A 17143-nucleotide genomic window follows, 5' to 3' on the forward strand; every position below is an offset into this window, starting at 1 on the left:
AAATAAAAAACAAAAATTGACTAATACAATGTTGGCAGTATAATGGTAGTGAGGAGTGGTGGTGGTGATGGTAATGAAGATGGTAATAAATAATAAATGGTTACTTTGCCTATGCATATACACACACACACACACACCAACCCACACATACACCCACACACACACACCAACCCACACATACACCCACACACACACACCTATACATTTACACACTTTTATTTCAATTCTGGAATTCTGGAATTACTAGATTGTTCGTTACTGCACTATTTTGGTCTGTATGTCTGTTAAATAAAAATAAAATAAAAAAAGTAACAACTAAATTTAAGAGCTCTCCAATTGGAATTGTTACTAGTAATAATTGTATTATAGAGCTCTCTATTTAAATTGTTACTAGTAAGAATTGAATTAAAGAGCTCTGCAATTGCATTCTTACTAGTAACAATTAAATTGTACAGCTCCGTAATTAAAAATGAATGGAAGTCAATGGAGACATATGACTAGTGAAAATTCATTTGTAGAGCTCTCTAATTGGAATTGTTACTAGTAAGATTTGAATTGTAGAGCTCTCTAATTGAATTCTTACTAGTAAAAATGCAATTACGACGAGTAACGCTGGGTACAATTGGATGGAAGAAGCTAAACATGACTGTAAATCTCACCTCGTGGGGTCTCAATGATCCTAAGAAAGGTGAGAAATCAGCCCAGAACTACACGGGAGGAGCTGGTCAATGACCTGAAAAGAGCTGGGACCACCGTTTCCAAGGTTACTGTTGGTAATACACTAAGACGTCATGGTTTGAAATCATGCATGGCACGGAAGGTTCCCCTGCTTAAACCAGCACATGTCAAGGCCCGTCTTAAGTTTGCCAATGACCATTTGGATGATCCAGAGGAGTCATGGGAGAAAGTCATGTGGTCAGATGAGACCAAAATAGAACTTTTTGGCCATAATTCCACTAAACGTGTTTGGAGGAAGAAGAATGATGAGTACCATCCCAAGAACACCATCCCTACTGTGAAGCATGGGGGTGGTAGCATCATGCTTTGGGGTGTTTTTCTGCACATGGGACAGGGCGACTGCACTGTATTAAGGAGAGGATGACCGGGGCCATGTATTGCGAGATTTTGGGGAACAACCTCCTTCCCTCAGTTAGAGCATTGAAGATGGGTCGAGGCTGGGTCTTCCAACATGACAATGACCCGAAGCACACAGCCAGGATAACCAAGGAGTGGCTCTGTAAGAAGCATATCAAGGTTCTGGCGTGGCCTAGCCAGTCTCCAGACCTAAACCCAATAGAGAATCTTTGGAGGGAGCTCAAACTCCGTGTTTCTCAGCGACAGCCCAGAAACCTGACTGATCTAGAGAAGATCTGTGTGGAGGAGTGGGCCAAAATCCCTCCTGCAGTGTGTGCAAACCTGGTGAAAAACTACAGGAAACGTTTGACCTCTGTAATTGCAAACAAAGGCTACTGTACCAAATATTAACATTGATTTTCTCAGGTGTTCAAATACTTATTTGCAGCTGTATCATACAAATAAATAGTTAAAAAACCATACATTGTGATTTCTGGATTTTTTTTTTTGATTATGTCTCTCACAGTGGACATGCACCTACGATGACAATTTCAGACCCCTCCATGATTTCCAAGTGGGAGAACTTGCAAAATAGCAGGGTGTTCAAATACTTATTTTCCTCACTGTATATATATATATATCTATTGCAATGTGATATATTGCAAAATGTATATGATATATAAACTCCACATGTTTTATACACAGACACATGTTTGAGTGCTTCATATCTACATGTGCAGATAAACTGAACTGGACAAAATATTGAAAAGAAACACAGAACATTGATTTATTGGAGTATTGATTATAGATTACAGTGATTGAATATACCTGAGTGATCGTGAGGGTTGTACATGTGCATTATGGACACGTGTGTGTGTGTGAACTGATCACAGTGAGCTGGTCTTCCTCCATCACACACCAGGACAGAGGAGGAACACCAGAGGTCAAAGGTCAGGCCGACGGGACTCAGAGGAACACCAGAGGTCAAAGGTCAGGCCCACGGGACTCAGAGGAACACCAGAGGTCAAAGGTCAGGCCCACGGGACTCAGGTTTGGACAGTTATTCTGTAATCTAGTGAATTGGTAAATCAGCGTTTGCCCTGATTTAAATGCGGATTGTCTGAATCTTCACTCCATCTGAAGAAAGCCTTCGTTCTGTTGATGGCGTGTGTGTGTGTGTGTGTGTGTGTGTGTGTGTGTGTGTGTGTGTGTGTGAGAGAGCCGCGAGAGCTGTGAGAACACACTCCTGATGTTAACAACACTTCAACATTATTCTCCTCGGCTGTGATCCATTACTATAAAATAAATAAATAATTCAAAGAAAACAGAGAAAATTAAATACAATCCTCTTTAAAATTAAAGCTGTAACTCGTGATTAAAACATACAGAGCCTCACGTGACATACTGTAAGACAAAATATGTATATCAACAATTAGTTCCCACTACTTAATAGTGCGTTTTACTAATTCATTCCCTCGATTTACGTGAAATTGTGCGCGCGATATAATAATTCGTTTGATTTAGTAAAAGGAGGGAACGAATTATTATATTGTGCGTGCAATTTACTTAAAACAAGGTAACAAATTATTATATCGTTCGCACGATTTAGTAAAACGAGGGAACGAATGATTCTTGTGGCCACGATATATATATTTGTGTCCGCATGTCATGTGCGCGGCTGGACTGAGCTGCTAAAACACCAGGAAACAGACGCTAGCAGAGAGAGACGCTAGCAGGGAGAGACGCTAGCAGAGAGAGAGGAGGAGATTAGAGAGAGACGCTAGCAGAGAGACGCTAGCAGAGAGAGAGGAGGGGATTAGAGAGAGACGCTAGCAGAGAGACGCTAGCAGAGAGAGAGGAGGAGATTAGAGAGAGACGCTAGCAGAGAGAGAGGAGGGGATTAGAGAGAGACGCTAGCAGAGAGACGCTAGCAGAGAGAGAGGAGGGGATTAGAGAGAGACGCTAGCAGAGAGACGCTAGCAGAGAGAGAGGAGGGGATTAGAGAGAGACGCTAGCAGAGAGAGAGGAGGGGATTAGAGAGAGACGCTAGCAGAGAGACGCTAGCAGAGAGAGACGCTAGCAGAGAGACGCTAGCAGAGAGAGAGGAGGGGATTAGAGAGAGACGCTAGCAGAGAGACGCTAGCAGAGAGAGACGCTAGCAGAGAGAGACGCTAGCAGAGAGAGAGGAGATTAGAGAGACGCTAGCAGAGAGAGACGCTAGCAGAGAGAGAGGAGGGGATTAGAGAGAGACGCTAGCAGAGAGAGAGGAGGGGATTAGAGAGAGACGCTAGCAGAGAGAGATGCTAGCAGAGAGAGACGCTAGCAGAGAGAGATGCTAGCAGAGAGAGAGGAGGAGATTAGAGAGACGCTAACAGAGAGAGACGTTTGCAGAGAGAGACGCTAGCAGAGAGAGAGGAGGGGATTAGAGAGAGACGCTAGCAGAGAGAGATGCTAGCAGAGAGAGAGTAGGGGATTAGAGAGAGACGCTAGCAGAGAGAGATGCTAGCAGAGAGAGACGCTAGCAGAGAGAGAGTAGGGGATTAGAGAGAGACGCTAGCAGAGAGAGATGCTAGCAGAGAGAGAGGAGGGGATTAGAGAGAGACGCTAGCAGAGAGAGACGCTAGCAGAGGGAGACGCTAGCAGACGAGTCCTCAGGTACGTATGGAAGCTTGTTTCTGCCACTGAATAAAAAATAACAACGATAATCGGAAATTTTTTCTCACAACTGCGCGTTTATATCTTGCAACATTTTTTCTCAGAATTGCGTTTACATTTTGCAATTTTGACTTTGTCTCGCAATCCTGTTATCTTGCTTTCAACACAGAATCAAGGTAATTGTGACTTTTTATCTAAACTAATTTGGCTTTTTTTCTCACAATTGCAAATCAAGTTTTATATCTTATGAGATAAAAAGTTGCAATTACCTTTTTTTAACTCTATGGTGGAACAAGCTTTCACAGGCATGACATTCGTTCGCACAGTGATAAATGTAGAGCCGGCGCTCGCATGATGTGTGTATAATGCCAGAGAATGAGTGGAATCCCTCTGTCACATTAGGAGCTGCGCTTCTTCCTCTCGCCAGCAGGAGGCGCTGTGGCCGATCGCTAACATGCTAACACACACACGCCAGCGTCTCCTCACGCCTCCTTCTCCTCCACTCCTCCTCCCCGCGAGCTCCAGTAGCGGTGACACGCTAGCTCCATCAGCTCCACCCCCCCCGTGACCCTCTGCTGACCCAGGAAGAAGACCACCATGAGCAGGAAGTAGATGCGTACGGGAGCCCAGAGCCACAGGCCGAGGCAGGAGGCGCTGATGATGCCGGTCCAGAACACCAGCGAGCCGGCTTTGATGAGGGACACCCTGAGCTGGCTCTTACAGGGCGGCACGCGGGCCTCGGGCTCGTCGAAGCGGCGCGGGTCGGCCCGGTAGAACTCGCTGAGCCGGTTCTCCTTCTCCCGCCAGCGCTCCTGACACCACAGCTGGAGGTCCGGTGAACATCTGGGAAGGACCGACACAGCGTAGCGGCGCACGTGGAAGTGGATCTCGCGGGGGAACAGGCCCAGGACCAGGTGCCGCTCCGTCTGAGGGATGTTCTGCGGATACGCCACCGTTATATCGTGGACCGCGTCCAGGTTATCTCCTGCCAGGGGAAATCATCGAATCAGTGTTGTGTGGAACTCATTACAAGTAACTTGAGTTATGTAATCAGATTACTCTTCCAAGTAACTAGTAAAGTAACGCAATACTTTTTCAATTTACAACAAAATATCCTCGTTACTTTTTCACATTTATTGACTGACAGCTCTCCTATCCTCATGCTGAGAGAAATAAAGTGAGGAGGTGTGTGTGTGTGTGTGTGTGTGCGCTTTGTGTAAACATGATGGTTATTGTAGTTCTAGACTAAATGTGAACATGCATTTACTCATCTCACTTGCACGAAAACATTCAGTATTCCTCAAAATGAATAAAACAGTAAAATGCAATCTCAGAATTTTACCCAAAATTTGTATAATTAACTATATTAAATTACACAAATATACTTTATGTATTTAATCTCACTTTATTAACCAATGTCTTTGGTGCTGACCTTCAATTATCTAATTCAACCATACTAATAAGCAAAAATGACTTAAGATTAGATTTAGAAATAAGAGTGTTGAACAACTTCTCCTGTCTCCTATTGTTCTTTAATCCAGAACAGCTGAAAGGTTTGTTTGAGCCTCTACTGTACTGTACCTCTACTGTACTGTACTCTACTGTACCTCTACTGTACTGTACTCTACCTCTACTGTACTCTACCTCTACTCTACTGTACTCTACCTCTACTGTACACTACTGTAATCTACCTCTACTGCACTCTACCTCTACTGTACTCTACCTCTACTGTACTCTACTGTACCTCTACTGTACTGTACTCTACCTCTACTGTACTCTACCTCTACTCTACTGTACTCTACCTCTACTGTACACTACTGTAATCTACCTCTACTGTACTCTACTGTACTCTACATCTACTGTACTCTGCTGTACTCTACCTCTACTGTACACTACTGTAATCTACCTCTACTGTACTCTACCTCTACTGTACTCTACCTCTACTGTACTCTACATCTACTGTACTCTACTGTACTCTACCTCTACTGTACTCTACCTCTACTGTACACCACTGTACTCTACCTCTGCTGTACTCTACTGTACTCTACCTCTACTGTACTCTACTGTACCTCTACTGTACTGTACTCTACCTCTACTCTACTGTACTCTACCTCTACTGTACACTACTGTAATCTACCTCTACTGTACTCTACTGTACTCTACATCTACTGTACTCTGCTGTACTCTACCTCTACTGTACACTACTGTAATCTACCTCTACTGTACTCTACCTCTACTCTACATCTACTGTACTCTACATCTACTGTACTCTACTGTACTCTACCTCTACTGTACTCTACCTCTACTGTACACCACTGTACTCTACCTCTGCTGTACTCTACTGTACTCTACCTCTACTGTACTCTACCTCTACTCTACCTCTGCTGTACTCTACTGTACTCTACCTCTACTGTACTCTACCTCTACTGTACTCTACCTCTACTGTACTCTACCTCTACTGTACTCTACCTCTACTGTACTCTACCTCTACTGTACTCCACTGTATTCTACCTCTACTGTACTCTACTGTATTCTACCTCCACTGAACTCTACCTCTACTGTACACCACCTCTACTGTACTCTACCTCTACTCTACCTCTACTGTACTGTACATCTACTGTACACCACTGTACTCCACTGCACTCTACCTCTACTGAACTCTACATCTACTGTACACCACTGTACTCCACTGCACTCTACCTCTACTGAACTCTACATCTACTGTACACCACTGTACTCTACTGCACTCTACCTCTACTGAACTCTACATCTACTGTACACCACTGTACTCTACCTCTACTGTACTCTACCTCTACTGTACCTCTACTGTACTCTGCTGTACTCTACCTCTACTGCGCTCTACTGTTCTCTGCCTCTACTGTACTCTGCCTCTACTGTACTCTGCCTCTACTGTACTCTGCCTCTACTGTACTCTGCCTCTACTGTGCTCTGCCTCTACTGTACTCTGCCTCTACTGTACTCTACTGTACGCTGCATCTACTGTACTCTACCTCTACTGTACTCTACTGTACTCTACCTCTACCTCTACGGTACTCTACTGTACTCTGCCTCTACTGTACTCTGCCTCTACTGTACTCTGCCTCTACTGTACTCTACTGTACTCTACCTCTACTGTACTCTACCTCTACTGTACTCTACTGTACTCTACACCTACTGTACTCTGCTGTACTCTACCTTTACTGCCCTCTACCTCTACATCTACTGTACTCTGCTGTACTCTACTGCACTCTACCTCTACTGAACTCTACATCTACTGTACACCACTGTACTCTACCTCTACTGTACACCACTGTACTCTACCTCTACTGCCCTCTACCTCTACATCTACTGTACTCTACATCTACTGTACTCTGCTGTACTCTACATCTACTGTACTCTGCTGTACTCTACCTCTACTCTACTGTACTCTACCTCTACTGTACACTACTGTAATCTACCTCTACTGTACTCTACCTCTACTGTACTCTACTGTACTCTACATCTACTGTACTCTGCTGTACTCTGCCTCTACTGTACTCTACCTCTACTGTACTAGTCGAGCGTTCGTGGCTCGACTAGTCGAGACTGTTTTCCAAGATGACGAATGCCTGTAAACGCGTAATGTACTGTCTTTATAAAGTATCTTCTTATTAAACTGTATGTACACTTACAAAGTTCTCAATGCTTCGGTTTGCATGTAGGGACCCTCATTATGCTACCGTGTTAGTGTGAGGCTATTTTGAGCCTTGTTAGTGGTATTAACTAGCGATTTACTTTTACTTACACTATGCCCCATATTACTAGCGTTATAAGCTAATCTGTTTATAAGCTAACTCTTTACATTCGATTATCATGAAAACGCATCCCAGGGAACGATCGACTCGGTAACCATGTGTTAATTACCCCTAGGTTCATTTTTCACCGGAATTGTCCTTTAATATTTGCCAAAAGCAGAACTTTTGTTGTTGTTATTAAAACAAACACACAAGCAAGCCCAGGTGAGGAAAAGTAACACAAAAGTAACGTAACGCATTACTGTTAACAGAATACAATGAGCACTTGACAGAATATCATGATTATACAATCTTAATATCTTCATGATTAGAGCTCTGCGATAATGTAGATACATTTTGCGACAATATAATCAATCACACAGCCGAGATTTACTATATAGTATACCGTTAAACCAACATTTATTCAGACTCCTTCTCTCATTATCACAGTTTATTCACTATAGTTTAGAAAACGGTAATAAAATATGAGCAGAACTCAGTTGATATTTGACTGGTTTTGTCCGTCCTTCTGTTAGACTGTCTCACACATGAATTATGTTGAATATCTGTCAGCTGTTAAATTTAACTACACAATTAGATAATACCAGTTTAGCTCAACCAATCACCAAGCAATGCTTCATTGTGTTCAGTCTGTGTGTAAAAAGAGCATTAGCAATTAAAGAAAACACACTTCAGTTGCGGCTCCTCTCTTCCCAGTCTGTCAGTAACGCTCTGTTTAGTTCCTGTCTCTATGAAGCCCCTCCTCCTGAAAAGCACACTGTGCTCTGATTGGTCGGATGGAGCAGTGTGTTGTGATTGGTCGAGCGCTTCGAGTGTGTTTGGGAAATGTCCCGCCCCTTACCATAACCGCCAGTTTAACACACTACTAACTCACTCAACCAGGCCCCGCCCCTTTATTCTGCGCATGAATTATTATAATGAGGAATATTGTGACGTGTTCTGTTTTTGCAGTAAGGAAGATGCAGTATATATGATGACCTCTGACCTTTCCGCAGCGTGTCAACGATGAAGGTGAAGCCAGTGGTGCGAGGATGAAGAACGTACTCGTACTTCGGAAGACCGTTTTTCTCAGCAAACTCGTCACTCCTGGCGCGAGTGTTTTCTGCACGGAACAATGAAGAGCCGAAGCTGAGTCCGGGATCATAAACTTCAGTAGTCACATGATCTGAGTCACATGATCTGAGTCACATATAGAGTTAAACATCCTCTCTGTGACGCCTCTCACCGATGAAGTCAGTGCTGCGATGTGTGTGTGTGTATCTCACCGATGAAGTCAGTGCTGCGATGTGTGTGTGTGTGTGTGTGTATGTATCTCACCGATGAAGTCAGTGCTGCGGTGTGTGTGTGTGTGTGTGTGTGTATCTCACCGATGAAGTCAGTGCTGCGGTGTGTGTGTGTGTGTGTGTGTGTGTATATCTCACCGATGAAGTCAGTGCTGCGGTGTGTGTGTGTGTGTGTATCTCACCGATGAAGTCAGTGCTGCGGTGTGTGTGTATCTCACCGGTGAGGTCGATGCTGCGATGTGTGTGTGTGTGTGTATATCTCACCGGTGAGGTCGATGCTGCGATGTGTGTGTGTGTGTGTATATCTCACCAGTGAGATCAGTGCTGCAATGTGTGTGTGTGTGTGTGTGTGTCTCACCGGTGAGGTCGGTGCTGCAATGTGTGTGTGTGTGTGTGTGTGTGTCTCACCGGTGAGGTCGGTGCTGCAATGTGTGTGTGTGTGTGTGTGTGTGTGTGTGTCTCACCGGTGAGGTCGGTGCTGCAATGTGTGTGTGTGTGTGTGTGTGTGTGTGTGTGTCTCACCGGTGAGGTCGGTGCTGCAATGTGTGTGTGTGTGTGTGTGTGTGTGTGTGTCTCACCGGTGAGGTCGGTGCTGCAATGTGTGTGTGTGTGTGTGTGTGTGTGTGTCTCACCGGTGAGGTCGGTGCTGCAATGTGTGTGTGTGTGTGTGTGTGTGTGTGTGTGTCTCACCGGTGAGGTCGGTGCTGCAATGTGTGTGTGTGTGTGTGTGTGTGTGTCTCACCGGTGAGGTCGGTGCTGCAATGTGTGTGTGTGTGTGTGTGTGTGTGTGTCTCACCGGTGAGGTCGGTGCTGCAATGTGTGTGTGTGTGTGTGTGTGTGTGTGTGTCTCACCGGTGAGGTCGGTGCTGCAATGTGTGTGTGTGTGTGTGTGTGTGTCTCACCGGTGAGGTCGGTGCTGCAATGTGTGTGTGTGTGTGTGTGTGTGTGTGTGTCTCACCGGTGAGGTCGGTGCTGCAATGTGTGTGTGTGTGTGTGTGTGTGTATATCTCACCGATGAAGTCAGTGCTGCGGTGTGTGTGTGTGTGTGTGTATCTCACCGGTGAGGTCGATGCTGCGATGTGTGTGTGTGTGTGTGTGTGTATATCTCACCAGTGAGGTCAGTGCTGCAATGTGTGTGTGTGTGTGTGTCTCACCGGTGAGGTCGGTGCTGCAATGTGTGTGTGTGTGTGTGTGTGTCTCACCGGTGAGGTCGGTGCTGCAATGTGTGTGTGTGTGTGTGTGTGTCTCACCGGTGAGGTCAGTGCTGCGATGTGTGTGTGTGTGTGTGTGTGTGTGTGTGTGTGTGTGTGTGTGTCTCACCGGTGAGGTCGGTGCCCTCGGGGAACAGCAGGAGCTGCAGCGGCTCCTTGATGTGGCAGAAATACTGCAGCATGTTGGACATGTGTGTGCGATCTTCCTCCCAGCGGCGGTGGATGAAGATGAAGGAGGCCACCTGCATCGCCCAGCCTGCACACACACACACACACACTCTATAGCAGCCTGGACCATAAACTGTAAAAAATCTGTGACGTCACCCCTAGTGTTTCTGAAGCCCAAAGTGGGCGGAGCCGGCCGTCGCCATCGTCACTCCTGTCAATAGTGGGAAGAGGATCCGGCGTGACTTTTTACTGCGCCAGTCGAAGTACTTCCAAAAGTGCTATTCCGCCATACATTATAGTTATCCTTTTTAACCCGCTTAGAAAAGCGCCACGTTTTATTTTGTGTCACCATACTTGGTCGTATAACTACTCGTGTAACTGTTTTTAAATAGGGAAAACGTTGATGTGTTTGGTCACTTATAAATGCATTGCTGCTAGATACCACTGAATATACTGGGCTAAGCTAAGTGCTATCAGAGTGTCACCGCGCAAAAATTACATATTTAAAAGTTTTTCCTTGAAAAAAGAATGTCTTCATGTCTTAAAATATCTTGAGTGTAACTCGACACTCTTGCCTCATTCATGCTCCTCGGGGCGTCCCAATGCGCACACTATCCGTCCTAAATGGTATTCGAAAATAGGGTTAGTACGTCCCAAATCGCAGCATGTTGAAATGAGTATTCCAAAGACACCCGTGAAGTGCAGATCCGTAAACACGCTAACGGCTAATATTACCCACAACCCATTGCGCTGTGGACGAGAGGATTCGATTAGAACTACAAACACGAGTAAAAAGTGTTAAAAAACTACAGACATGGAGGACGCGCGAGTCCGGCGGTTATGCAGAGGGTTAGACCAAGGGGCTTGAGTGATTCATTATCAGTATCTAACCTGACGAAAAGGTTTTTATTCAATATTGTCCACATTATATTTCATCTGCAGCAGAACTTCTGTAAAGATACGTTTAGCCATTAACGTTAAAATGCATCATTATATTCAAATTCAAATTATGCAAACACAGGAGGAGAGTCTCCCGCGACTGCAGATCTACAGTCCACAACATCTCTAGGAAATCAAATTAGACTGAATGGAGGATTTGAACTGTGACGAGATGATTGACAGGCCAGTTTGGATCTTGCGGACTCTTTTGCTACACACTCTGAAGTATGTACTTCACAGAAAGAGTTTAAGGCGCAGTGTAAGCGGGTGAAGTGGCACTCACCGAACCCGGGCACGGCCTTGAGCGCGGCCTTGAGGCAGATCTTCTCCAGCCGCAGGAAACTGAAGCGCAGGAGACAACACCACAGGAACATCCAGTCCAGACGCGTGCGGTGGTTCATGATGATCACGCTGCGCTCGCCGGGAACGAACCCGTCACCCGTGATGACCACCTTCACCCCGAACACCAGCTCCAGCAGCGCCTGCACACACACACACACACACACACACACACACGCGCACACACACACAGACACACACACACAGACACACACACGCACGCACACACACACACACACGCACACACACACACACGCACAGGTTTATAACTGTGACCCCTGGACTGTTAGTAATCGGATGCGGTGATTCCCATGATGCAGTGCGGTGCCGTACCACGGGCAGCGTGAGCCATGTGGCCACGATACGGTCCGTGATCCAGCGGTACCAGGCCGGCGACACCAGCATGAGCGGCAGAACCGGACCCAGCATGAACACACTCCCGAAGAAACTGCCCAGGAACAGCGTGAGGAGGAAACACACGCCTCTGACGGACACCGGCGTCATCCCGGCTCCTGCGAAAACACAACACAACACAACACAACCATTAACACAACACTCCTGCCAACACAACACTCCTGCCAACACAACACAACACAACACAACCATTAACACAACACTCCTGCCAACACAACACTCCTGCCAACACAACACAACACAACACAACCATTAACACAACACTCCTGCAAACACAACACAACACAACCATTAACACAACACTCCTGCCAACACAACACAACACAACCATTAACACAACACTCCTGCCAACACAACACAACACAACCATTAACACAACCATTAACACAACACTCCTGCCAACACAACACAACACAACCATTAACACAACCATTAACACAACACTCCTGCCAACACAACACAACCATTAACACAACACTCCTGCCAACACAACACAACACAACCATTAACACAACACTCCTGCCAACACAACACAACACAACACAACCATTAACACAACACTCCTGCCAACACAATACAACACAACCATTAACACAACACTCCTGCCAACACAACACAACACAACCATTAACACAACACTCCTGCCAACACAACACAACCATTAACACAACACTCCTGCAAACACAACACAACACAACCATTAACACAACACTCCTACCAACACAACACAACACAACCATGAACACAACACTCCTACCAACACAACACAACCATTAACACAACACTCCTGCAAACACAACACAACCATTAACACAACACTCCTGCCAACACAACACAACACAACCATTAACACAACACAACACAACCATTAACACAACACTCCTACCAACACAACACAACACAACCATTAACACAACACTCCTACCAACACAACACAACCATTAACACAACACTCCTGCCAACACAATACAACACAACCATTAACACAACACTCCTACCAACACAACACAACACAACCATTAACACAACACTCCTACCAACACAACACAACCATTAACACAACACTCCTGCAAACACAACACAACCATTAACACAACACTCCTGCCAACACAACACAACACAACCATTAACACAACACAACACAACCATTAACACAACACTCCTACCAACACAACACAACACAACCATTAACACAACACTCCTACCAACACAACACAACCATTAACACAACACTCCTGCCAACACAATACAACACAACCATTAACACAACACTCCTACCAACACAACACAACACAACCATTAACACAACACTCCTACCAACACAACACAACCATTAACACAACACTCCTGCAAACACAACACAACCATTAACACAACACTCCTGCCAACACAACACAACCATTAACACAACACAACACAACCATTAACACAACACTCCTACCAACACAACACAACACAACCATTAACACAACACTCCTACCAACACAACACAACCATTAACACAACACTCCTGCCAACACAACACAACACAACCATTAACACAACACTCCTGCCAACACAACACAACACAACCATTAACACAACACTCCTGCCAACACAACACAACCATTAAAACAACACTCCTGCAAACACAACACAACACAACACAACCATTAACACAACACTCCTGCCAACACAACACAACACAACCATTAACACAACACTCCTGCCAACACAACACAACCATTAAAACAACACTCCTGCAAACACAACACAACACAACACAACCATTAACACAATACTCCTGCCAACCCAACACAACACAACCATTAACACAACACTCCTGCAAACACAACACAACCATTAACACAACACTCCTGCAAACACAACACAACACAACACAACCATTAACACAATACTCCTGCCAACCCAACACAACACAACCATTAACACAACACTCCTGCCAACACAACACAACCATTAACACAACACTCCTGCAAACACAACACAACACAACACAACCATTAACACAATACTCCTGCCAACCCAACACAACACAACCATTAACACAACACTCCTGCCAACACAACACAACCATTAACACAACACTCCTGCAAACACAACACAACACAACCATTAACACACCACTCCTGCCAACACAACACAACCATTAACACAACACTCCTGCCAACACAACACAACACAACCATTAACACAATACTCCTGCCAACCCAACACAACACAACCATTAACACAACACTCCTGCCAACACAACACAACCATTAACACAACACTCCTGCAAACACAACACAACACAACCATTAACACAATACTCCTGCCAACCCAACACAACACAACCATTAACACAACACTCCTGCAAACACAACACAACACAACCATTAACACAATACTCCTGCCAACACAACACAACACAACCATTAACACAACACTCCTGCAAACACAACACAACACAACCATTAACACAACACTCCTGCCAACACAACACAACACAACCATTAACACAATACTCCTGCCAACCCAACACAACACAACCATTAACACAACACTCCTGCCAACACAACACAACACAACCATTAACACAACACTCCTGCAAACACAACACAACACAACCATTAACACAACACTCCTGCAAACACAACACAACACAACCATTAACACAATACTCCTGCCAACCCAACACAACACAACCATTAACACAACACTCCTGCAAACACAACACAACACAACCATTAACACAATACTCCTGCCAACCCAACACAACACAACCATTAACACAACACTCCTGCAAACACAACACAACACAACCATTAACACAACACTCCTGCCAACCCAACACAACACAACCATTAACACAACACTCCTGCCAACCCAACACAACACAACCATTAACACAACACTCCTGCAAACACAACACAACACAACCATTAACACAATACTCCTGCCAACCCAACACAACACAACCATTAACACAACACTCCTGCAAACACAACACAACACAACCATTAACACAACACTCCTGCAAACACAACACAACACAACCATTAACACAACACTCCTGCAAACACAACACAACACAACCATTAACACAACACTCCTGCCAACACAACACAACACAACCATTAACACAATACTCCTGCCAACCCAACACAACACAACCATTAACACAACACTCCTGCAAACACAACACAACCATTAACACAACACTCCTGCAAACACAACACAACACAACACAACCATTAACACAATACTCCTGCCAACCCAACACAACACAACCATTAACACAACACTCCTGCAAACACAACACAACCATTAACACAACACTCCTGCAAACACAACACAACACAACACAACCATTAACACAATACTCCTGCCAACCCAACACAACACAACCATTAACACAACACAACCATTAACACAACACTCCTGCAAACACAACACAACACAACCATTAACACAATACTCCTGCCAACCCAACACAACACAACCATTAACACAACACTCCTGCCAACACAACACAACCATTAACACAACACTCCTGCCAACCCAACACAACACAACCATTAACACAACACTCCTGCAAACACAACACAACCATTAACACAACACTCCTGCAAACACAACACAACACAACACAACCATTAACACAATACTCCTGCCAACCCAACACAACACAACCATTAACACAACACTCCTGCAAACACAACACAACCATTAACACAACACTCCTGCAAACACAACACAACACAACACAACCATTAACACAACACTCCTGCCAACACAACACAACCATTAACTCACATTGCTCAGATGTGTGTGTGTGTGTGTGTGTGTGTGTGTGTGTGTGTGTGTGTGTGTGTGTGTGTGTGTGTGTGTGTGTGTGTGTGTGTGTGTGTGTGAACTCTTCACCAGAGACTCGCTTCAGTCTCTCAACACCCGGTTCCTCAAACCAGGCTTAATCTAGTCCAGACTAAAGTCCATGTTGAGCTGTTTTAACTGAAAGCATTATAGAATTATAATGAGAACATCATAAATGTGTGTTTGGGACGTGGCTTTTAATGGTGAGACTTTTGTTTTTGTAATCAGGCTCTCAAATATGATATAACATTTGGGATTCAGATTCAATGGGCCAATATATCAGTTATTGGCTTTCAAATGTAAAGAATTATCGGTTATCGTATCGGCCAAAATGTTAATATCGGTGCGTCCCTCGACACGTTTATAAAAGCTTAACCTTAAATATCTAAGGCCTAATCCCGGGTTAATCTAAACCCTGTCTGTGGAACCAGAGCTCAGTGTTTGCTGGGAATATTGTAATAATATGAACGATCCTCCAGATTTAGATCTAACTATCTATTCTGTGTCGCAGGAATATGAAATATCTCATGAGTGTTCAGTGTAATGAAGGACTGATATCAGCCGGTCTGGGCGGAGCAGTTCTCAGGGTTAGTGAAAATATGATCCATCGGCCAAAGCATCAGGAACACGGTTCTACGGTACTAGCATCAAAGCTAGCCGGACAACAAGCTTGGGATTTAAAGACATTAAAGAAGATTAGCAGGCTAAAGACTCCCTGAGATCAGTGTTTCTGTGATCTGATCAGGCTAAAGACTCCCTGAGATCAGTGTTTCTGTGATCTGATCAGGCTAAAGACTCCCTGAGATCAGTGTTTCTGTGATCTGAGCAGGCTAAAGACTCCCTGAGATCAGTGTTTCTGTGATCTGAGCAGGCTAAAGACTCCCTGAGATCAGTGTTTCTGTGATCTGATCAGGTCTGTTTCTTCTTTCACAGATCTACTATATGACACTTCTCAAGGATCGTACAGTAGCGAACACTGCCAAGGGAACTTTCATACGTGTAATTAATTGTGAATTGCCAATTGCGAAAACATTTGTTCCTTGAAGAGACTCTGAAGCATCAGAAGGGAACAAATGTGTCTCTAATTCTACAGATTCAATCATGATTATTGAGAAATCAAACCCTCAACACATCTTCCTATGCTTTTAACCAAGAAATAAATAATGAATATTTCAGCAGGATGAAAAAGTGCAGAATCATTCACAGATGTGTGTGTGTGTGTGTGTGTGTGTGTGTGTGTGTGTTATAGCAACAAATCAGTATAAAATAAAATAAGTCATTTAATTATTACTTGTATTGTCTTGTGAAATATGATTGAAGTGTACCGAATGTCCTGACTAGCATTTATGGTCAAATAATATATACTTTAGTGTAATTTCTATTTAAACTTGTAAACATATTTGTAATTAGA

At 44.4% G+C, this 17143-nt stretch overlaps 1 protein-coding gene across 1 annotated transcript in view; it reads right to left on the reverse strand.

The window, feature by feature from the left end:
* Positions 1-1836: 1836 nt before the first annotated feature.
* Positions 1837-17143, reverse strand: part of lclat1 (lysocardiolipin acyltransferase 1) — a 16261-nt gene continuing 954 nt past the window's right edge. Inside the window, exons 2-6 of the mRNA XM_084092372.1 lie at positions 11797-11975; positions 11408-11606; positions 10127-10273; positions 8509-8625; positions 1837-4714 (exon numbers count right to left, since the gene is read on the reverse strand). Of these exons, the coding sequence (XP_083948498.1) occupies positions 4212-4714; positions 8509-8625; positions 10127-10273; positions 11408-11606; positions 11797-11967 (1137 nt within the window). The 5' untranslated portion in view covers positions 11968-11975 and the 3' untranslated portion in view covers positions 1837-4211. The remainder of the gene's footprint in view (positions 4715-8508; positions 8626-10126; positions 10274-11407; positions 11607-11796; positions 11976-17143) is intronic.

This window comes from Abramis brama, assembly GCF_963993115.1.
Source record: "Abramis brama genome assembly, chromosome: 19".
NCBI classification, from domain to species: Eukaryota; Metazoa; Chordata; class Actinopteri; order Cypriniformes; family Leuciscidae; genus Abramis; species Abramis brama.